This window comes from Platichthys flesus, chromosome 21, assembly GCF_949316205.1.
Source record: "Platichthys flesus chromosome 21, fPlaFle2.1, whole genome shotgun sequence".
In the NCBI taxonomy this organism is placed as follows: domain Eukaryota; kingdom Metazoa; phylum Chordata; class Actinopteri; order Pleuronectiformes; family Pleuronectidae; genus Platichthys; species Platichthys flesus.
Genome location: NC_084965.1, coordinates 7631343 through 7654671, shown reverse-complemented (window position 1 = coordinate 7654671; position 23329 = coordinate 7631343). Strand labels below are relative to the sequence as shown.

Sequence of the window (23329 nt, the reverse complement as noted above, 5' to 3'; positions counted from 1 at the left end):
TGGATAAAGCAGGTATAGATTTCTACAAGTCTCAGCTGTTGATCTTGACCCAGCTTCTCTCTTTCAACCTCTCTCTTCTCGTTGACCTCTGACAGCCCGGCCATTAACACACAGCCTCATGGGCCTGTGTCTGTGCTGTACGATGCTGTGCTGTAGGTAGGAGGGGCATATCTTTTTGGCTCTGCTCCGAGTTGCCAGAGGCTTTTTTGTCTCAGCTGTCCACAATGGAAGACAGGTTCAGAGCCTCGGCATAACTCTCCCCAGGTGTTTCACAGCGCAAGACATAGTTTACCATCCCAGCTGCTCTCTGTAAAGCCCTGCCTGTCGCTGGATGCTGCTTGGCGTCACCTCACCGAGCGGACAACAGTGTCTCACTCGGCCTATTGCGATCATATTCATTTGTCATGTTAATGCTGCAAATATTATAAACGTTATCCTGACATGTCAATATCGGCGCTCATCCGTCTTTCCATGTGCGTTTGCTATTGGACGCGTCGGCCCTGTTACTCACGTCCCTCTACGAAACAGCTAGAGGTTTTCTGCTTGTGCCGATCGGATGTGATCTGGGAGTTGAGCACCATGTCTCTGAAGCCTATTTGAGTGTAGACGGGTGGCTCACAGACTAATTAGAGCTGACTCTAGGCAGGGTTCAAGCGTTCAGTGTTGGTCTTTTGGTGACACATGAGGAAATACATGTCAACTTGAGTCAGGGCAAGGTTTGATCTCTCTCTTTCTCTGCCGAGCACACATGTGCATATGCACACAAACACACACTGTCCTCTCTTGGCTTTGCAGGTCATTTTTGCTTTTTTATGGCATTTTTCCCCCTGTCTTTTGTAGGAGGCACATTTTTTGGGGGGAATTTATACGTATTTTGAATAAATACGTATGAATTAGCTCACTTTCACTGCTTAAACCTAATTTATGTATTTGACCACTATTATATAATGAACCGTCATTACCCTCAGCTGTTGAGAAGCTTTCAGACAGAAGGAGTGAGCTGGTCCCACTGGGACTCTCGCTACTGACAGTGCAATTCCTCCAGTGTAAAAACGTACTGACTGGCAACCCAAATCAGTGGGCTGGAATTATGAATAACAATGAGATAAGAACATCTACTTGGCAGGAACAGGCCAGTAATACTGAAAAAAGCGTAGAAGATTCAGGTTGTAACCATCCCAGTTTAAGGTTATATGCAAATGCAGTGTGTGTGTGTACTCAGAAAATGTGGACAGAGATGTTGATGGATGGTTACACAGAGAAGGTTTCAAGGACCACTGCTCCTTTTTTCATGGGACAAGCATTAACACATGCATGTTTATACTGAGCTGCATGTTGAGGATCCAGATCTAGTTGTTTTAAACAGGGAGGACTGACACACCACACACCACATTCTCCTGACAAGTCGCAGCCTGCTTCTGTTCACTCTCGTTTCACTGCCAGTCTTCTCTTCTGCTCTTTAACGTATGGTGCCCCCGCTGACACAGGATTTTACCTCTGGGCTTAGTAACGCATCTCGGTGCGCTCCCCTGCCAAACACCCTCACTGAGGACATGCCTGTTCACCCACCTCACACAAACCCCCTGAGCTTTCTTTGCAATGTATAGGAAGGCACAGCAAACCTGAAGGAACACGGTTCAAGCAGTTACAGAGTGAAAAGAAAAATCCAGATGCTTTCTCCCATATGTTTCACTGTCCTGCAGTGAGCTGTGTGCTTTGGCTGTCTGTTAACAAGGCGAGCTGCAATGGTGTCGAGCACTGTGGTGTCCTGTCCCCACCACAGAGAGAACAATGTGGTTTGAATTCTCAAACCAAGTCTGAGGAGTGCTATTTTCGCTTGTCACTGAGTGACAGTGAAACAATATTTTTAGTATTAGAGTGTAAAGGAAAAAATTATTATATTTTTCTTTTCTTACTTAACTTGATTTTTGCCACTGAGTTTCTGGAAAAAAGCAAACAAAAGATGAAATACTTATTAACATATTTCCTGGTCGTATTCCTTCATGCATGTCGACCATACTGTAAACTGAGATTATGCTTCATATATGAAATAAGAAATATAAGCCAATAATATGGTCTCACCAATTGTTAATAGTAGGAATGAAATTGTTTTGTGCCAGGTGATAACACATTGTTTCCGGAGGTAAACCTCTGCTGATAATAATAATTTTCCCAGTTTCCTCCCTGCACAATGTGAAGGACTCAGTGTTGAGGCGTTTAATCATACCAGGGGGGAATTTATTCTGCCAGACTCTGTAAGTGTATGGGGCCGAAAGAAATCGCATCTGTAATTTAAGACGTACATTTATGCCACTTTGCCCGGTGTGTGTAAGTGGGAGAGCAAGATGAGACATGACGCTCTTTTCGGTATGTCTGCGTGGCCGTATCTTGTCTGTAAATAGATCTTCAAAGCGGATACCTGATGTGTGATCTTTTAAACTGGCATGGGAGTTTACATGTGGGAGAGACCAGAGAACTCACGTTTCTTTTTCCCCTTTTCCGCAGGGAGACATCCAGCAACTTCTGATCGTGGCTGATTCCAAAGCCGCGTACGACTACTGTGAACATTACAGCCCGGACTGTGACACTCCCCGCGGCGAATCCCTGCAGGCGCAGGAGCCAGAGGAAGAGGTCAGCCAACCAAGGAGGGTGGGAGGGGGTATTGCAGCAGTTGAAGGGTCCTGATTGATTGATATTCTCTCAGAGGAGGGATTGAACAGCGTCACTTAAATCCAAGGCCTGTTGAGGCTTTTTACTTGGTTTTATTTGCACATTTAAGTCTGTGTGTTTAGTCTGAATTTGGACGGAACCCTTATAGGTGGTTCAATGTATTTGCATAGAAATGGCTCTAGCATGTAGGTTAGTAATAATACCTTGGGAAGTTTGCTCCAGGGATAAGTGATGTATTCTTAGAAAGCCTCATTGTGCCTTTGTCGTCTTAGGCCAGGCTTTTCTCTCACTCTGTTCAACAAATACACTTCAGGCTTTACACTTTTGTAAATTTATATGATCCTAGAGTAACTGTACATGTTTAAACTGACAGCTACGGAGTAATCCACAGTAGTTCAACAATTCTATCAGGAGAATAGAATACATATCAGGTGTGGTAAGAACAGACTTGTGTGAGTCCTGTTTATCAAATATCAACCGTCCTTATTCAGTGTGATGCACCTGTAGACAACGCAACAAAGAACAGTATGTCAGCATTGTCATATGCTTTGTATCTAAAGCGTGAAAACACACTAAACCAATAACTGAAACCTCAACACATGGTCCCCATCTGGCCACACCCTGAATCAAATGATGTCACAGCAGGTGTTCTCCATCAAGTAGGTAGGTGGAGGTAAAACGCCTGCAGTGATGTGCTGGACTGGAGGTGTGGCCAGATGTGCAGAGAAAGCAGCGCAGCAGCTGTGACCCGCTGTGACCTGTGAGATTAAGTGTGTCTTCACACTTCAAAGTTTCACCGTGATGACACAATGATTACCTGATTGCAGTGTGAGCACTCAGGAGTTTGATTTTGTTATGAACGCGACACATGACAGCACAAGATTTAAATCTAAAAGGTTATATTAAAAGGAGCTGAGAGGGTTACTTATTCTGTTCTTCTCGTCTCTTCCTATGTCCCTAAGTTATCTATTACCATCTTAAGGACGTAACATAAAATTCTATTAACCCAAACCGTTTGTTCACAGTTCTTATTGTTGTGCAAGCAGCAGCCAAGGACTCATACAGTACATCTTAATAGATCACACATGTCAACATGTCTGACTTAGTGCTTCAAGTTAGTCCTCCTTCTTATATATTTGTCCATGAATCATTCACATGATTATTATGGGCTAGTTGAAACACTCTTGGACAGTGACCAGCTGTAAAATACATCAGGGCTAATTCAATTATAAGGGACTGGTAGAGAACTACATGTCTAAAGAAGAAGACGGCGAGGAAGCCGCACTTTGTTTAGATCAGAAACCTTTAATCTTAAACACTCTGATGTGTATAATTTACATGCTTGCAGTGAGAACGTTCCATTACCATATCACTGAAATGCAGCTGGTGATTTTGTCTTTAAGGTTTCCCTGTTGTTTTATGAGCTTTTAAACTTCCCATCTGTTGAAACGTTTGTAGGCGAGGGCCCATATGCCCTGTTTCAGCGTCTTTACTTGTTTGTTCTGCGTATGAGGACCATTATCTGATTCAATCGCACTTGGTTTGGATTACATTAGGGTAATGATGATGTTTTTCATCATCAATGAACCATAATATGTTAATGTTTTATTTATTATTTGTTTGGATACAAAATAACATTACACTGTGCAGCTTGTGGCATTTTGTATGATGCTATGGATATAATAGTATTAATACTGCACTGTTTATTCAGTCTCTAACAATAATAATGTTTTTTATCTTTATTGCTCAAGCTATATTCAAACTTAAACTGCTTGAAGGATGATATGTGTATCATCTACTTCTTCTGCATCCCTGATGCTAATGCTAATGCTAACACCAACACCTCTCTTCATCCCACCCTCTCTCTCTCTCTCTCTCTCTCTCTGAACTTCTCCAGTACACTACTGATTTAGATTACTCTCAGTTCTATGATTACTCTGAGGGAGCCACAGACAGCGTTCCAACCGATGAGTATTCTGAACCGCAGGTAAATGAAAAAAGGAAAAGAAAAGAAAATGAAAGATGTTTTCCCTTTTTTGTCCATCCAACCCCACGAGTTTGTCTTGTTTGTGTTGTCTGCGTCTCAGCGTTATGTTCATGTGCACACGGATTTACTGGCAGTAATCTGCTTTACGAGAATAAGAGTCCTTCAGATTTTCTAATTGTTTCTGCAAAAATCACAGAATCAGGCTGAAGTTTTGAGCTGATTACGCTTTCTCTGATGACCTTACAGTGACACAGCAGAGCTACAGTAGACTCTGGTGTGTGTGTGTCAACATGCTTGTTGTGTCAGTCCTTCTTGTGTCTGTTTTTATGAGGCTGCTGCTTCCTCTCACTGCGAATGCCATTTGCTTTGAGTGTGTTTTTGCATTTCAGCATGTCTTTAAACTGTTATTATATATAACGAAATATCAGCAATATTATACATGACATTCTGCAAAGGCAAATCGAAGCTCCATTGCTGCTCTAAAGTGTTGCTGAAAGGCAAATCCTCTGTGTTTTGTGTTTGTGCCCACATTGATTAGCATATACAGTATGTCCCTAAAAGTCTCCTGTGTGTCACATGAAAGGCTCAGTCCTCGGCTGTTGTACAACACCCTTTCCACCCAACTGTCATGTAATCTGAAGGTAGTGTTAATTTGACCAGCGCTCCAGTTCCAGCCCTTGTAGTTGGTTAACATGGTGTCCACGGGAAAGGACACCATGCAAACCAACTACTGCTCATGGGCTGCTGCCGGTAAACGGAGCATGGGGTTCGTTGGCAGTTGGGAGGGTAAAGATTCTGTGCAAAAGTCGCAGACTGTGCCTTTAAAAATCGTCATTTCCACTTTTGAATGTTCCATGTTTGTCTTGGTCTTCTTTGTCGCCGAAACCTCTTCCAGAGAAAGAAACGTAGTGTCTCCATGAAAAAGAAGAGGACCAGAAAGTCCCTCAGTAAAACTAAGGCCAAGCCCTTAAAGTTCTTGGCTGCCAAAAAATCACCGACTAAAAAGTATGCCGCTAAGAAGAAACAACAGATGCCTGGCTACCAGGCCACAGCGCCGGCACGACCCAGAGGCAATTTTAGGGTAAACGTTCACGTTCAGAAAAGATCAAATCCCATCAAGATCTTCCCGCCCTGAACGCTGAAGGGAAAATCTGTGATGGCCAACGTAGAGCTCCCTAACCCCCATGTGTAGAAGTAGCTCAGTCTGTAGCCAGCTTGAGAGGAACCCTGGCAAATAACCTTGATTTTAGCCTTTGTGTTAACCCACGCTTTATTCTTCTTTCCTTTTTTCAACATGACTCAGCTAAACAATGTAGAAGATTACAATACAGGCATTGACTACGGAACTGTAGATGGTTCTCAGACTCAGTCCCCCTATGGCACGAGTGGACCCCACGAGGTAATTTTCATCTTTATTCTCATCTACTTTTAAAAACCGGTGGGTTCTTTGGGGGAATGTGAGCAAGGAAGAGTTAACCAAGGAGGCATCTGGTATGAATGTCAAAGACACAGCCACTCAAGTCAACGGATGTGTTCTGTTTGACTTGATTTTGGTGTGGACAGGAGGAGTTTAAATATAAGTTTTTAAAGCTACAACCCACTTGCTCCACTGCAGACACGCTGTTGCATGCTTCGAAAATAATGCAATGGACACTGTGGAGTTCATTTGTAGCATTATGTTGACACTTAATTTTGGCTAAGGCTGCAGTTTTCAAGTTAACATCTTGAATTGAATTGTTCAGCTGAAGCATCAGTGATTCGTGATGGATTGTAATAGAAAAGACAGATGAACAAGCAGTTTCTGCCATGCATAGTGTGCGTTTATTTACCTGGAGCCAAACATGTGTTTTGGAACCAGAGCCTTTTGCCCAGAATTATTGTCCCAGTCACACCAGCTTGTCTGCTTGTATTACCCATACAAAGAGAGGAGAGTTGACTTGCAGCCTCATCCAGGACTAAAGGACGCTGTTCATGGCAGAGCGTCTCTTAGCCAAGTCACCGACAGTAAATGATACTGGATTAAAAACATGCCCTGTTTTCCATCACATGAGTTTGGCTTGGATCAGTAGTTCTGTTAATTACCTCTGAAAGAACTATGATCAACGAGGATGAAATCTCATCACAGCCAGCTCCATACACTGTCTACTGCATCTGACAAAGTGGATGTGATTACACAGGAAATTCTAAATACATGATTGGGTGAGATGGGAAGTGGAAATCCTGCCATAGTAACTGTGTAATTGCATCCATTCTGTCGCTCTCTAAAGCTAAATCCAGAGTTATCACTGTTTGGGGGGAAAGACAAAATTGTGTTTGCAGCACTTGTGCCAAATACAGAGTGTAACTCTGTAACACGGCAAAGTGCCTCCAAAAATGGATTTGTAGACCAACAAATTCAAATTTGAGTGGTTATGTATCATGTTGCACTCTGTGTATCTGCACAACCGCAACAACTTGATGTGATGTTTGTGCAGATGCTGCTGGTGTCAGACGTGTTTTTCAGCCTTTCTTTACTGTCTGTGTCAGTAGATAAGAAAGCTGAAATCACATCACGTCTGTCCACGTCTGTTTTGATCATCAGAGTCAGCCATGCAGTAACACTTCATTTATTCCATTGTGTATTTACTGAGCTAGTGTTGCTTAAAGTAACTACATATTAAAAGTAACACAAGTCAGTACTTAATTTGGCTAAAAAGATAAAAAAGCTGCTGGATTTAAAATTCAACTTACAATCACTATCACTATCTGCATCACTATCAGGTCATCACCTGTCCTCTTTATACTTGGAATAAATAAAGTATTTCTGCTTTGTTTTCTGCATAATATGCTTAATTCATTAGCAATCTGCTTTAATAACATCTTAAAGTACACTGTTCACCTCAACTGCTTCATTAACATCCCTTTCTCCTTGGTTGCTCACCATTCCTCCCCCCTTCTTATCCTGGGTAACGCCTGAAAGGCTGCGGAGGAGGAGGATGTTGTCGGTGCGTATGTCACCGACGCTGCTCCCAATGCCGCCGAGCCCACCGCTGTCCCAGAGACGGGGGACAACCTGGACACGGGTGCGGAAGCATACAACTTTAAGGAATATGTCCTAAACGAGTATGACTTGGGCGATGTTGACAACAGGTTGTATGATTACGGGGCATATGATGAGTACGGCCTGGCCCCGCCCAAGCCCACGGCGGCCTACGAGGATGAGGTGGGGCCCGGGGTTGCGGCCGAAACCGACGTTTCTGAGAGCACCGTAAGTATCACACCCCCGACTCCGCTGACCGAGGGGTGTGTGCATGAAGGGCCCGCATCAGAGACTCACTCTGTCCTCCAGTGCACGCCTCACTAGTGGGTTGCTTGTCATGGGATACGTGTGCAGTCAGTTAATGCATTGTGTGTGTGATTTCTGATTTAATGACTGACAGTTGTCATGGGGACAGTGCATGCATCTGGGTGTAACAGAATTTTTGAATTGGTAGTTTTCAACCTGGCAGAGAAACACAGGAATGATTCGCCCTCATTATTTTCATTCTTTCTTACAACATATTATCCCCACACACATTCTTTATTTAATCAGTGTATGTCGACCCAACCTGCCACCCTCTCAAACATACCCAACAAGCCCCACCCCCTTCGTCCATACCTCCATTTTGACAACATGACAACTCTCCCTGCATACACTACAATTATCCTATAACTCATAGGCAGCTGCCTGCAGAGTGAGTGAACACATAAACACACGGTTGTATCGAGGCTGTTATAGATTCCTTTCACTCACTTTCATTCCCAAACCTTTGAACCCTACCCTCACAGCTCATCCCAGTTTGTCAACCAGTTAGTGAAAATATCTCACTCACATCCTTTTCCACACTTCATCTTTACCTCTAGTCATTTGACCCCAGCGCTGTTTAAATAGACCTTTTTGTGGGATTTTTTTTTGCATGAGAGTTATAACCTGCTGGTGTCGAGTGTTTTTTTTTTTTATCTGGTCACCTTCAGCCACACTGCACAATGGGAATGCAATGACAGCACTGCTCCATTTCAAGCACAGCACAATGTAGCGGTCCATTCTTTCTCAATGTGACTAACTCTGTGTTGCCTGTTTTGTTCCGTAACGGCACTCTTTGTGCAACTCTTCACTCATTTTTTCTGTCTCTGACAAAGCTGCAGTAGTTACATCGAAGTATGTGATATTGATTGATCTCTGTAAAACATTTCGTTAAAGCGTTCCCACACATTCTTTTCCCTGGCTGAGCTGCCCCCCCCCCACCCCCCACTCCCCCCCACACAGTTGCCATTGCTCATCGCTGCCATTCATTCACCTGTGAACTGTGTGACTGCTGTGTGAAGAATGCCACCTCTGTGCTCGCTCTGTAACTGCAGGTCGCTGGTGCCGCAGGAGCCTTCGGAGAGAAGGGAGAGAAGGGCGAGCCGGCAGTGATTGAACCTGTAAGTCCAAGAGTCAATGATGAGACGTATCTGTCATTTTTTCTACACACGGCATGTCCAAATGTGTGCGGTGATATAAAACACTGGTTAAACACTTAAAACTTGCATCAGAATTTGACTTTTTTTATTTTTTTATAAGGGAATGCTGATTGAAGGACCACCAGGACCTCCTGGCCCAGCTGTGAGTATATTGATTAAAGTCCAGAGCATCATTAATACACCAGGTTTGTCTGGGTTTAAACCTGCTTGCGTGCCAGTGGTCTGACTTAGCGTCGTCTTTTCAGGGTCTTCCAGGTCCCTCAGGCCTACTGGGACCCCCAGGCACCGCTGGAGATCCCGGTGACAGGGTGAGTTAATGTCTCCAAAAAAAACTCTGTTTGGTTTGTGTTTGTATGTGTGTATGTTAATTGTTTATAAAGTGATTGATGGTGCAGAGATGACTTGTACCCCTGAATACATCTCTATTAGCGCTACATATTAATACGTACGAGTACCTCATGCCTCATGGGAACTTAACCTTCCTTGCATATGCACACAGTATTGTAGAATAAATGAAAAATAAACCAGCCTCCTAAATCTGCTTGTGCAAAATGTTATCACATGCTGCTCCTGTAAAGATCCAAACAAACCCAAACTACATTGCTACAAATCAGTGCACTTAGCTTTCTTAAACAGTGGTAAACCAAGCAACAATATTTGTGCTTCACATGAAGCGGTAAAACTGAGCCAACCATTAAACTGGTAGATGGAAATTAGCTACCAGTTTTAACATTAAGACCAGTATGAATCTTAACAGGTAAGTTATTAGGGGTCAAACTGTGGAAGGTTAGAAGCTGGAGGATATTTGCCATCGGTTTTCCTTCAGAAGAAGTATCCATCTCTGCTCCGCAGATGTGCAACACACTCCCTCTTTCTCTCACACGCATGCATACACACACACAGACACACACATTCACAAATGTGCACCAGAATTCATGAAAAGGGATGTTGGTTTTGGACTGTAGACAGTAGCAGGGTTTACAGATGGACAGGCTCAGTCTATGTGTGCTGGGGGAGGAGGAGCACATATTAATGAACGTAACAAACAGCACACCTCCAGCATTTAGTGCCCCAGCTGTGTGGTGCGTGTGTGTGTGTGTGTGTACTCTGTGTGAAAGTGTGTGTGGCTCTGTTTGTTTTTCCCTCCACATTACTGCCACTGTTAAGCGCATAGGAGCATAGCAAAGCATCAGGTACATTTTTTATAACCTCTGGATACATATGTCTGCACTGATTTCCATAATGATCATTTGAATTCTCACAACATTTACATCTGGATTAATCTTATATGCACAACACAACATGTGAGACATGTTACTAATATAGATGAACTGGTCAACTGAGTTTCAGAAATTTTGATATGAGGATATTTGCATTACTTACAATGTTATTACTTCATTATTGGAGAGTCCCTGAAGGAAGATAATTTGTCTTTATTCCCTTTAAACGTTTTATTTTCTTCCCTGGGTCCCAGTAGAACTTAAAGTTGATTTTTCTGTGTCTTCTGTGTTACAGGGTCCTACTGGTCGTGCTGGACTGCCTGGTGCTGATGGTTTGCCTGGACCTCCTGGTACCATGCTGATGTTGCCAGTAAGTGCTCGATATAAGATAAATATTTGTTTACGTAATTCCATATTTGTGTTTTTAGTAGTGATGTCAAACAGATTGAGTAACGTTTTTTGTTTGTGTGTTTGCAATCAACAGTTCCGTTTTGGGGGAGACGGTGAGAAGGGTCCAGTGGTGTCTGCCCAAGAAGCCCAAGCCCAGGCCATCCTCTCCCAGGCCAGAGTAAGTACACAAGGACATTAAACCAGCCCCTACGTAGCAGAGCCGCCCCACCCCTGCCTGGCTCCCTACACACAGCTCTAGGGGGAAAGGAGGGGAAGGATGAGGGAGGGGAGAGGAGGGGAGGGGCGTACACTGAGTTTAGTTGACCTTGCGGGGCTAAAAGGAGACATGCCGAGCAGGCTGAAGTGCAGCAACATAAAAAAGGCCACTTTGAACAGATGGACAGGAGAGACTGTTAAAAATACTCCTGTGGCTCTCGGCCTGCGGGTGGGCTAAACCGACAGGTGTAGGAAGTGTCTCTGTGCACGTGGGAGAGGAGAAAAGATAATAATCTGGACTTGGTATTTTGAGAAGCTGTCTGGTTCTCTACGAGATCCCACATTAATAACGCCCTCAGACACACAGTGAACCAAGACATGTGGGTCTACTGCGTCATTAGACAACATTATAAAACGGCAGTTAGAGAATATATAGAGCATGGAAATGAACCAAATACATGACATAGAAAATGTGCAAAATGGAAAATGGTTACTGTCATGTGTATTTTGCTCTGCTGTAGAAGTGTATGTTTTTTAATCAGATATGCATGTCATTTAGAATGAAAACATCTTTGTAAAATGTCCATAAACAGAGATGTTTACTCTAGATGTTCATATACATAAAATGAAGTAACCACCTTTCAGTGATTATTCATTTGATTGATTTTAGTATATAATTCTGTTACAAACTCCTGCTCAAATATTAACAAATCAGTCTATATACATCTGAAGTATGACAGAGGATAAATTAAAAGTTAAAAATAAATGCAAACTTGGTTCAAACATGTGTGTGCTCCACGTACAGTGTATAGAGTTTTGACTGTGTGGAATCTGACCTTGTTCTTGCCTGTGTCTGGCCTGCAGCTGGCTATGAGGGGACCCCCAGGGCCGATGGGTTTGACAGGAAGATCAGGCCCAGTGGTGAGTCTATTTTCTTTCTCTCATGGTCGCTTGTACATTTGGGTGCCTAACTTTTTCAACTTGTGTTTACTGTCAAATATATTGTATTCACAATTGACGATTAAAGTTGTAACATGTGCATAAACTCCAATTGGATCAAATAGAAGATAGCATCAATCAAAGCTTCATGTTGTGGTGTTTACTTTTCTATGACTTTCTAGAAACAGCAATGTGTTAACAAGTTTGAATTGACTTTCAGTATATTTCTACTACTCTAATCGTCAAACTAAAGAAAGCAGATTATTAGTTTTGTAATGTGCTGTTGCATCAACACCTGGTGGCTCAGTGGCCACACTGCCTGTCTGCTAGGTGTAGCACCTGCCAAGAAAATGTCATTCTGTCCCCCATTCCCCTCCCCTCATCTCTCTGGGGCTTGTTGATACACGATCCCCTATTTATATTCAGGTAAAGGCTCTGGGAACTTTCCAAAACTGCTGGTTGCGAGCTAAAGGGCCAAGTTTATTGATCTGAAAACATATGGCAATAATCAGATGCAAAGAATAGTGGAAGACATTTTAAATTTGTGGCTGAAAATATATACGTTTTTAAAATGACATGTTCAATTGTCAGTGTTTCAGACAGTCAAGCTATGTGATGATTCTCAAACATCTGTCTGTAACTGCCAAATCACCAGCTTCGAATCCATGGCTGTCTACAGACAGATTACAGAACACAGTGTCCCCCACATCTCGGCCTATACCGACAATTTAGGATTGTACTTATAGACTTTAAATATATGCCAAAAGGCACCCAGGGGAGTTAGTGTGCCTGCATGTCTCTGAGGATCCTTCTGAGATATATCAGGGTAACGTGATATGCTGGAAACAAAGCAAAAGCAACGTTTGTGTCAGATGAACACAATCCAGAATAAAAAGAACAATCTCAGTGATTACTAAGAACTTCATCATGTCGCCGACTCTCTTCCCAGGTACTTCACGTATTCATAGCAAAAGGAATGTATGGGATGAACTTGCCTGGAAAATCTGCACATTCAGCTTAACATCGCCATCTGCTGTTTCCTTGACACAAATGTTACTCATCAAAGTGCATGTGTGACAAACTGAAGGAACTGTATTTGGTGTGTTTTTCTCTATTTAGGGTCTACATGGTTCTCCTGGACTGAAAGGTGAAAGTGGAGACCATGGTCCTCAGGTGAGAAAACAGTGTATCCACTGCTCTAAGGCATAAAAGTATCCCCCACCAGCTACTTTAAGCCAGATTCAAATTGTGTTGTCTGTTGTTCACCAAGTGATCCTTGTGTCTTTGCAGGGTCCCCGAGGCATTCAGGGCTCCCCAGGACAAATGGGAAAAGCTGGCAAGAGGGTGAGTGAACCCAATGACACGTGTGTGTGTGTGTGTGTGTTCACATGCCTCTGTGTTTGTTTTTGGGTGGTTGTTTGTGCTTGTGGCCACTGCTCAAACGCTGAGAGGCTTACTTCCAGTTCAACAAACAATTGTTTGATATGTGCTTAAAGGCCTGCGCTGCCTCCAGTTCTCGGATCAATGGCCGGTCAGCTAATCTGTCAAAATGCCAAAATGGGAAAACTACAGATGTGGGCTGCAGTCAGTCACCAAGTGGTTAATTAACATAAACCAGTCATAGGCAAAATAGTAATACAAGCTTGATTCATTGGAAACTGAAGAACTGATTCCCTGTTCCTCTTCTCAAGTGACCAAATACCAGTCATTTGTGTTTGCAAAAATGTACCTGACTTCTGATAAGATTTCGCACAATGCAACAAACCAAAGTTAGATGCTTCACCATTATGTAACAACAAGAAAGCCCAAAAAAATGATAGAAAATATTTATATTTAACATCCATGGATTTGTTAAAATACATAGATTTTGATGAATGTTTAACTTTTTTCATTTTAAGGGTCGTGGTGGAGCTGATGGTTCTCGGGGGATGCCCGGAGAGTCAGGTTCCAAGGTAACAAATAGCAGCACTGTCACTGAATTCAAATGAAAAATAGGAAAAAGCCTTTTTGTGCAGGTCATGATGAGTTTGATGCTGTGATTTAACGGTGACACTGTCTGCTTTTCTCCATCACAGGGTGACCGAGGCTTCGATGGACTCCCGGGACTGCCTGGTGAAAAGGGACACAGGGTGAGCACAGGGTGTTCGATGCCACCACTTCACTTTGTCAGATTCCCGCTGTTAGATTTCATTACTGGAAGAATAACAAAACAGATTTTAACGGAATCCTTAACAACAACAAAGTATTGTAACCAAGCTTAAGAGCTAAACTGGCATCAAAACAAAATCTAGTTATTGTGGATTGGTCCTCTTAGTTTATTTTGGTTGTCTTTTGTAGATGGCAAAAACGATTGGGATGTTTTGGCTGCAACCAAGACACTTCCTAAATAGTGTGATGAGAGAATAACTGCAATGTCACGAGGGGAGTCATTTAATTACACGTTTAATTTGTCTAATTCCACTAGTGTGCCTGCAGTAATCAGACAACTTAGAAAGATTTTGTGAGGCTGTTGCACAGAGGCTATGTCTGTAGAATAAACCACATTATTTAGAAAGTAGAAATTAAATCACTGGAGGGCAGGGGAAAACAAAACAAAGTTATTTGGGACATAAATTTAGACTGCAAGAGTCTGGTGCACTGCTCTGATAACTCTAAATGAATATAATGTCTCTAATCATTATTCCACCAGACTGTGGTTTTAGTTTAGTTTTTTACGTTAATTTAAGTGTGTACCAAAAATAAAAAAAAACTATCAAACAAAACAACACACTTATTCACTTATAAATATTCCATGAATAAAAAAGGAGCAGGAAGAAGAAATATATTTTACTACCTGCTGTAATGCAGCAAGAACAAATGGAAGAGTGGAGGAACAAGGTTTTAACTTAGAGTCCCCGAGAGGAGCTATGTCAGTGAAAATCAGTGGTGATTTATCCTGTATCTGACGCTTTCTCTCAACTTCTCTCTTTTCTTTTCTTCCACTCTTTCCATCTCAGGGGGAGCTTGGACCAATGGGACCCCCAGGTTCGTCTGGAGAGGATGGACAGAGAGTAAGAGCTTCCTCTTTTTACTTAACATCCACAAACAACTTGTTAGAAAAAAAACACACTGAGCTTAAGTGAACCAACGACATATACATTTACATCAGCGTTTATCAACCTGCTCAGCCCCCAGGCAGCAGCAGCAGGGTGTAGACTATTAACTGGGGAGGAGGGTGGATTATGATTCACCTTTCCTCTCCCTGAAACTAACTTTACCTCACACTTTTGATATTCCATGGTGATAGCTGATATTAAATGTGTGAAAAAACATTGAGGGAATTCCTGTTCAATAAACGTCTCTCTGACTGGTGTCTTTTTCTTTCCTAAGGGCGAGGATGGAGAGATCGGGCCCCGAGGATTAGCAGGCGAGAGTGTAAGGCTTCTAATGGTGTTATATCATCACACCTTCCTCAATGTGTAGGATTCCAACAAGCTGCAACAAGATCCTTTTAAATCTTGCTTTCAAGTGATACGTGGTCACTCATTGACAGAAGTGTCCACTAGGGGGCAAAAGTGGTCCATTGAAAATGCAATTAGCATTGAGTGATTTGCATTTTATTTCACGTCATTTCTTCTCACCCTTCATAGGGTCCAAGAGGTTTGCTGGGACCCCGTGGTTCTCCAGGACCTCCTGGATCTCCTGTACGTACCATCAACTTCATCATTCCCTTTTTTTTTTTAACATCACTTCCTGTAATTGATATGCTATAAACATGAGTGTTCTCTAATCTGTCCTTCTCAGGGTGTTGCTGGAGTCGACGGGCCTCCGGGTTCCAAAGGAAACATGGTATGAACGTCCTGTCAGTTAACTGTCTGAAATATTGCTCCAGATCAGCGTGCTGTTTGAGTCGTACCTCACTGTTTGTGTAGGCTTGAACTATGTAGATTAGTCTGGTAAAACCCATATAGGAGGCACAGCTGTGAGGTTAAAAGTCATTCCTAGGTCTCAGAGGAGGTCAGAAGGAGAGTGACCCCTTAACAAAGTGGAGGATCAAGTGCTGAAGTGTAGTGCCCCCCTATTTCTGCCATATTATAATGAGATAAATACAGTTTATTGACAGGGTAGGTTCAAATTTTGCAGCAGGTCCTGAAAAGATTCCTGATTTACTGGCAGTGCCACATTGTATCAATGGCCTGTATCCATTTGTTACAATCATTATCTTCCCACCACAACTGTAGTTCAGTTTGAGACCAGAGCAGAATGAACACATCCTCCTGATGTCCCTCAGGTGGTGTCTTAATTGAGCTTCTAATTTGGCTCTACCAGAAATCTTATCAAGTGAGACAGATCTTTATTCTCTATATTCTGGCAGCCCCCTGTGTTAATCACTATCTATATCAATTACATGATGTGTCACTTAATGTAATGGAACACAAAGGGTTCACAGCCCAGTTAGTTAAGAGGCAGGAGAAGATGAGGCAGGGTAGATGGAGAAGTTACATCACTTCGTCAACAGGTTACTATAACTGCCACTAGGACTACTTAGGCTGCTGGAATGACTGAACCTAACTTTGGAAAGGGGTTTACTCAGGGACTAGTGTTTATTGTTCTGTTTTCTCAACATCTATCTTCTTTTTTAGGGACCCCAAGGAGAGCCAGGCCCACCTGGGCAGCAAGGAACCTCAGGAACACAGGTAAACAAAGAAATCATGCACTGTCACAGCTCTCCCCATGACAGACACAAAGTGTGTAGTATAGATGCATGCACTGCACATGATGTGTAAATACAGTGCAGGGGCCATTTACACCCTGGTTTAAGTTCATTGAATTACCACAACCTCCACACACACGCAAACACACACACACGCTTTTCTGAAATATCTTTCAGGTTTTTTTTTTTTCTTGGGGGGGGGTTCAGGTTGATCATTTGAAAGCATCTTATTCATGTTGTTGGAATTCCTGCGAAGCTGCCGCACATGCTGGAGCAAGTTTCAGTGCCTCAAATTACACTACTCCACACACACACATGCACACACACACACTGGCACTCATCAGGTAGCCACCTAGAAATGTATACACAGAACATGTCCACAAATATTTAAGTGTATTTCCACAAGTATGCTAAATGCTAATACGCCTTTTGACCCATCACACAAACAAACAAACCAGCTTAACATTCCGTCACAAGCTCAACTATTTACAGCTCTAACAAACTTTAGTTTATCCAGCCTTTGTGTGTTTGTGTGTGCGCACGTGTTTGAGCATGCTTGGTGTTGCTATGGCAACAGGCTGTCATGTATATCTATGTGTCTCTTCCTCACAGGGTCTTCCTGGACCACAAGGCCCCATTGGACCACCCGGAGAAAAGGTGTGTTCCTTTTTTGGTTTTCCATCATAATTTAGACTAATACATGCCATTCTATTAACGCAGAGGAAATCTCAAGGTTTCAGTTAAAGAACTCAAATTTAATCATCAGAAATAACTAAATAGTTACATTTGCTTGTTTGACTTTTACCTTGAGTTGAATTTGTATGACTAAAACAACTTTATTCCCCTAGGATGCAAAAAATATCAAATATTTAATAGTCTTGCAGAATAACTGTGCTGCAATGGAATCTAGTTGAAATGCATTTCTGACATTGTCCCCTGACCTCTGACCTTTCTTTTCATCATCTTTTCCTCATGCAGGGACCTCATGGCAGGTCGGGGTTGGCTGGATTACCTGGAGCTGATGGGCCTCCTGTGAGTACTCCTATATCCCATGTACACACAGTATGAGTTTAACAAAGACGGAAATTACCCCACTTTACTCACAGAGGTTCCCACACTTGCACAGGATGTGGTATAATGTCCCTGTTGAGTAAATGTGGACTTAACCTTTGCTCAACCAACAGGTCTTAACATAGATCAGACCTTTGAATGAACCAGTTATATTCACTTTGATGGCAGATGATATCCTAATTGAGCTTTAAACAGGATAAATGTGCTTAGGACTCAGGTCAAGCAGAAAGTGACACTGTTTCATCACAGGCAGAACTGTCATTTTTACATATTTTCAATCCCCAGATAATAGAGCGTGAACAATGTTTAGAAGATTAGCAACAGAATATTATTTACAGTAATACTAGCACCGAAATGAATCGATATAGCACCGAAAAAATTACAAAGGGTTTTACAAAGGGCTTTACATAATAAGATAGACCCAACAAGGTGAATATAAATGGGAGAAAATACAATGTTAATATGAGAAATGTGTCAATAAACAATTAGTGAACTATAATGGCAAGATAAAAAGACGATATAAAAGTAAAGTTTATCCTAAGATATCTCAGGCTACAAGCTGGCGTATAGAGGGGAGGTCTGCAGTGTAGGATGGGGCAATATATCTATCTGTGCTTTTAAAGCCACATGTAGCCAGTGACAGGAAGCCAAAAACAGTAGGAATATGATGATATTTTCTTGTTTTTATGAGAACCCTGGCAACCCGTGCAAGCTGGATATTTGAGGCAGCCCCTGAATTTGGAATAACAATGATCCAATCGGCTCTAAACAAAGGGCTGCAGTAGCCTTGAATTAAAGAAAATAATCCTTACCATTCTCCTGAGCTGTCTTTGTTATGTTATGAAAATGATAAGAAAATTAAAAGTTTGGCTCAGAGTCAAGAATTGCATGGGTAAGTTAGTGACTTCATTTATGGACATATATATCTGACTATCTTCAACATAACAGTGAAATTTAATTTTGTTATTTCAATTACACCAATGACATTGTTTCAATTGATACATTTTTGTTTAATCACATCATTTCTCCTTTTCAAACCATGAATATTAGTGACAACAAGAGACTTGTCTGTACCCTTTAGGTGCCTGACACACACTGACCTGTAAGAGGCTGCTGCACTGTGTGTCAGAGATCCCTCAAAGCATTTATGGGGGTTGTTATTCCAGACCTGTAGTTTCTCTTGCCATTCCTGCCTCTGCCCTCAGTATGAGAGGTGCGTAGGTTCAAGAAGCAGGCAGCCCTCAGTTCCCCCCAGGCCCCTCAGACTGGGAGTGCCAGGTGTTTGCAGCTACACATATATATGTGTGTGTAGAGGAAGAGGGGTGTATTGAGCTGAACCTCCTTTGCCACCGCACAAGTGTCTCAAACTGCCACAGAGATGTGGCAGTGCGATTTCCTTTTCTTTAATGACATAAACATCATCACTTATCCTCCTATGGTTCCCTGATAGTCACATAAAAGTGCATTGATGTGTCGGCTGATTGTGTGAAAGTGTGCACAACATCCTTTGTGACCTATATTTGTGCATTATGGGAAATCCTGTCTTGTTGGTAGATCAGATAACATATTTTAGTTTCTGACCATGTTTGCTACATTTGATTCCTCACAGCTAAATTTCCTATGTAAATACAAATGTGTCATGCTTGTTTGCAAAGATGCTTCTTAATCTTAAACTGTTTCATCCAAAAGTTGAATAAGACAGATTTGTTTTGCATCTTTATGTTCAGTTTAAAAGTTTCTCTTGCAACAACCACCTTCAACCACTGTGTGACTTGTTCTTTTTACAGGGTCATCCTGGTAAGGAGGGGCCAGCTGGTGAGAAGGGATCACAGGTAGGTTTATTGAACGTGTGCTGCAGTACAGCCAAAATTCCTAGACTTCAGTGATGTATCATTCTACCCAACTTAACATGATGTTTTAAATAGTTGATTATATACAGATATAAATAGTTTATAAAATGCAACTCATCTCACTCCAAAGATAAACCATGTTTGTTTTGATTACTTTTTAGCAATCGTTCGTATTGGGAACAATAAATAACATTTTCATTCATCATGGTTTTACCATGCTGATGTGTATTTTGCTAGTACTTAAACTAGTCATTATGTTTAAAACATAATTGCAGTTAATAGGAACAAAAAGTAAAGAGTACAGCTCTCAGCTACAGTAGCTGAAGTAAATTAAACCAACACTTATATTCTGATAAAGAGTTCTTGATTGTTTTTTTCTCTCCAGGGTCCACACGGTCCACAGGGTCCAATCGGTTATCCCGGCCCTCGTGGTGTGAAGGTACGGTTTCTGTTTGACCATGTTGCCATTTGATTAACAAAGTGACCCTTTAAGGAAGTCCTCTATTTTCTTATGTCGCACATTTCTGTAAAGTGTTTCTCATGGTTGTAATGTTTCTTGTTCAAAAGGGAGCTGATGGTGTCCGTGGTCTCAAGGGAGGAAAGGGAGAGAAGGTAAGGCCATTGTTTCTTAATTTAGCCCACCTTCACTGGGCTTTAGTCAATGAGCCAAAAGAGGCCATGGATCATAGATATACTAATGTCCTTTCAAAATAAAAGAAGCTTGTTGACAGAGAGTTCTGCGGTTGTCAACAAATGTAAAAACATTGCAGATGCTTTTTTCTGATTTAGAAGTTTGCATTTCCAAGCCTCTAATATTATAAATCTAACTGAGATCTGTGTCTTGTACTTTTTGATAACGTTTCATTAGCCGTCTAAATCAGACTAACCTCAAAGGGTTGATTTCTGTCAAAGACTAAATTTAATTGCGGTTCAGACAGTATTTGTCCAACTTTGTAAATAAGGTGAACGGTCAAATAAAGGTTTGGGTATATCAGCAGTATATTCATGTCCCAGTTGTTATTTCTCTTGCTGTGGCCACTACTTGCACTCCCAACTTTGATTTGAACCCTTCGAGCTGCAGAGAGTGACTGAAAGCCCCATGAAGAAGTCAGTCGATAGGAATCTTCAGTGGAGACAGAGACTTTCTTAACTCTGACCCTTAATCATTTTTCTGACTGCAAACAACACTGCGATCCATCTTCTGCGCTTTTGAAGTGTTTTCGCGTGTGTGTCACCATGTAGAGATTAAACCGAGCTCCCTTTTAATATGCCTGACGTTTATGTAAGATCAATACAGTAATGCCGCTGTGTAAAATCAATTATCTGACTTAGGAGCGTTGTTCTGACTGCGACGACAGGTATTAATATCAGTTTTTATTGAATTATTTATAGCAAGAGGTGCAAAAGCCAAAACCTTGAGGAGAGAGGGTTTGATATGAATAAAGGATGTGCCTTACCTCAGGTGTCTCAGTGTGTGTGCGCATGTGTGTATGGTCTTCGTGAAGCGAGCTGCTGGTAACAGACACGCTCATTGCTGCATTATGCATAGGATAGGGTCTCAAGCATGGACAGGTGACAGACTAGAAGCACAACGTGTCAAAGAAAAGAAAGATCTAGCTTCAGCATCCATTTGATTTTGTTTCACAGAACTACGAACTTTTGGGTTTTACCTTAAAGAATGTAAAAAATGTGCCTTTGATACAATTTCGTTACATCAATATAATCTAAATGCCAACTAAGACTCATGATGGTTCTGAATGTAAATCATGTTAATACAACACAACTCATTGAACAACAGCTAAAACAGAGGGCCTAATATGTGCGATTTACAGACTGACCAGCAGGGAGCAGCATCGATCCTGTGAAACACAGAGGGAACATGAGCAGGCTGCATTTTTTAACAGAACACAACACATCATAAAATAAATGAATTTCTGTTTCCCTGTGTGATGAAGAGAGTGAAATTAATAAATTATTTGAAATGAGGATGGAATGAAATACCCAAACAGTTCCTTGCAAATGCGTCAACTTCCTCTTTGTTGGATTTCAGGGCGAGGACGGTTTCCCAGGTTTCAAGGGAGACATGGGAATCAAAGGAGACCGGGTGAGAAGCTTGACTGAAATAACATCAACAGTTTCATGAATACGCATGAAAGCAATGACGTCAACTCGATGCTCTTTCCCTGTTCGTGCTACAGGGAGAGCTTGGTATGCTTGGGTCCCGTGGAGAGGACGGTCCTGAGGGTCCTAAAGGTCGAGCTGGACCCAACGGAGAAGCAGGGCCCCTTGGTTCTGCCGGAGAAAAGGTAATACAATTGTGTGTGTAATTGTGTGCCCTTGTTAACTTAATAAATATCAACATTAATAAGTCAACAAAAAGTGCATTTGTTACCCGCAACCATAGCAACACAACATTTCATTAAAAATGATGAGATTTCATAATATATGACTTCAGAACAGGATTAATGTTCTTGTTTGTCCTTTTTACAATATAAGTTAGTCCCTCCAATGTAAGACGGGCTCCATCACTGTGCAGTCAAATCTTTTTGGCCTGTGACTCTGTAAAGTCATTGAACAGCAACTGCTGCAGAGTTAAAGTGTTCAGGGTATACTCTGATTACTCAGAGTTTGGCACATAAAGGAATTTTATTTCCAGTTATAAGCCTTATAACCTTATACAGCTCCATAGTAATTAAATTAAAGCAACTCTTCCCTCTCAGCACTTTCACAAATATCTGGAACATTAGAGCAAGTTTGACATAACCTGTTTGAATTAAGCACTTGTATTGTTTTTTTCATTGGATATTATCTTTTATAACAATTATCCATGTCTGTGAGAGTAAGTTCTTTAGTTTCAGACAGTGGAGGGACAGTTTCTATATGTTATGGTATATGTTTCTGTTTTAGATCCTTAAAAGAGTGCGAAAAGATTGTATTTATCTTAACATCTAATTTCTCACACATGTGAGAAATTAGATTAGAAGGACAATTTCTTTCTTCAAACCCATCTGAGATTTTCTCCACACCACATCTTTAATCAATTATCTGCTCCTCTGGGTATAAAACAAACATTAGAATGCAGGTGTACCACCACAATGCTGATGCACGGAGGCCAACCCAGATGGGTTTTCTAAGAAATTGATTCTTCTCCTGTTTGACTTTTTAACCTTCGCTGAATATACAGTAATTGCAGCTGAAGCGGAAGACCTGATGTTATCAGCTCGAGAAGTAGCCACAGAGAAACTATGTTGCTGATCTGAACTAGGATTATCATTAAGCCTCATCTTTCCTACTTTAGATTTAATAGCCTTATTTGGAGTCTGCCCTTTTTAACATTTCATTTGTTGAATAGCTCATCTGGCATTTATGATATTTTGTGACCATTCACAGACTTAGACATTTGAATTGGTCAGGTTAGCATCTCCTTGGAAACCATTTTTTTCAAATCAGGGCTAATTTGAATACATGCTGACTTGAAGTTGTTGCTATTGTACATTAGATTGCATTACATTGTGGCTAATACAAATTAAGTCAATAAGTGATTATCCTTTTTAGCTGATTGCTAAAAAACATCAATATTCGCCAGTGTCCCAGCAGTACGGTTTGTGTACAAAACTACAGAATCTCTGAGGTACATTAAATGAAAAGACGTTGCAAACTAGATTCCTTTTGAGCATGGATAATCAGCATCGCTATATATCTTCTACACTGATCAAGAATGACTTGATCAAATTGTAGTTATATAGATTTATGTACAAGTACAAGTAAAGCCCTAACATAACTATTGTTAGGGAGCTGACCTGACAATCTT

The 23329-nt window shown here is 41.5% G+C and overlaps 1 protein-coding gene across 1 annotated transcript in view; it reads left to right on the top strand.

The window, feature by feature from the left end:
* col11a1a (collagen, type XI, alpha 1a) overlaps positions 1-23329 on the top strand; it is a 71529-nt gene that overhangs the window by 12763 nt on the left and 35437 nt on the right. The window contains 26 exon segments of the mRNA XM_062379850.1: positions 2506-2631; positions 4568-4657; positions 5961-6056; positions 7617-7904; positions 9035-9100; positions 9240-9281; positions 9385-9447; positions 10655-10729; positions 10844-10927; positions 11830-11886; positions 13024-13077; positions 13195-13248; positions 13803-13856; positions 13980-14033; positions 14901-14954; positions 15274-15318; positions 15534-15587; positions 15688-15732; positions 16527-16580; positions 17210-17254; positions 17576-17629; positions 19456-19500; positions 19904-19957; positions 20086-20130; positions 21569-21622; positions 21717-21824. Coding sequence (XP_062235834.1) covers positions 2506-2631; positions 4568-4657; positions 5961-6056; positions 7617-7904; positions 9035-9100; positions 9240-9281; positions 9385-9447; positions 10655-10729; positions 10844-10927; positions 11830-11886; positions 13024-13077; positions 13195-13248; positions 13803-13856; positions 13980-14033; positions 14901-14954; positions 15274-15318; positions 15534-15587; positions 15688-15732; positions 16527-16580; positions 17210-17254; positions 17576-17629; positions 19456-19500; positions 19904-19957; positions 20086-20130; positions 21569-21622; positions 21717-21824 — 1860 coding nt within the window.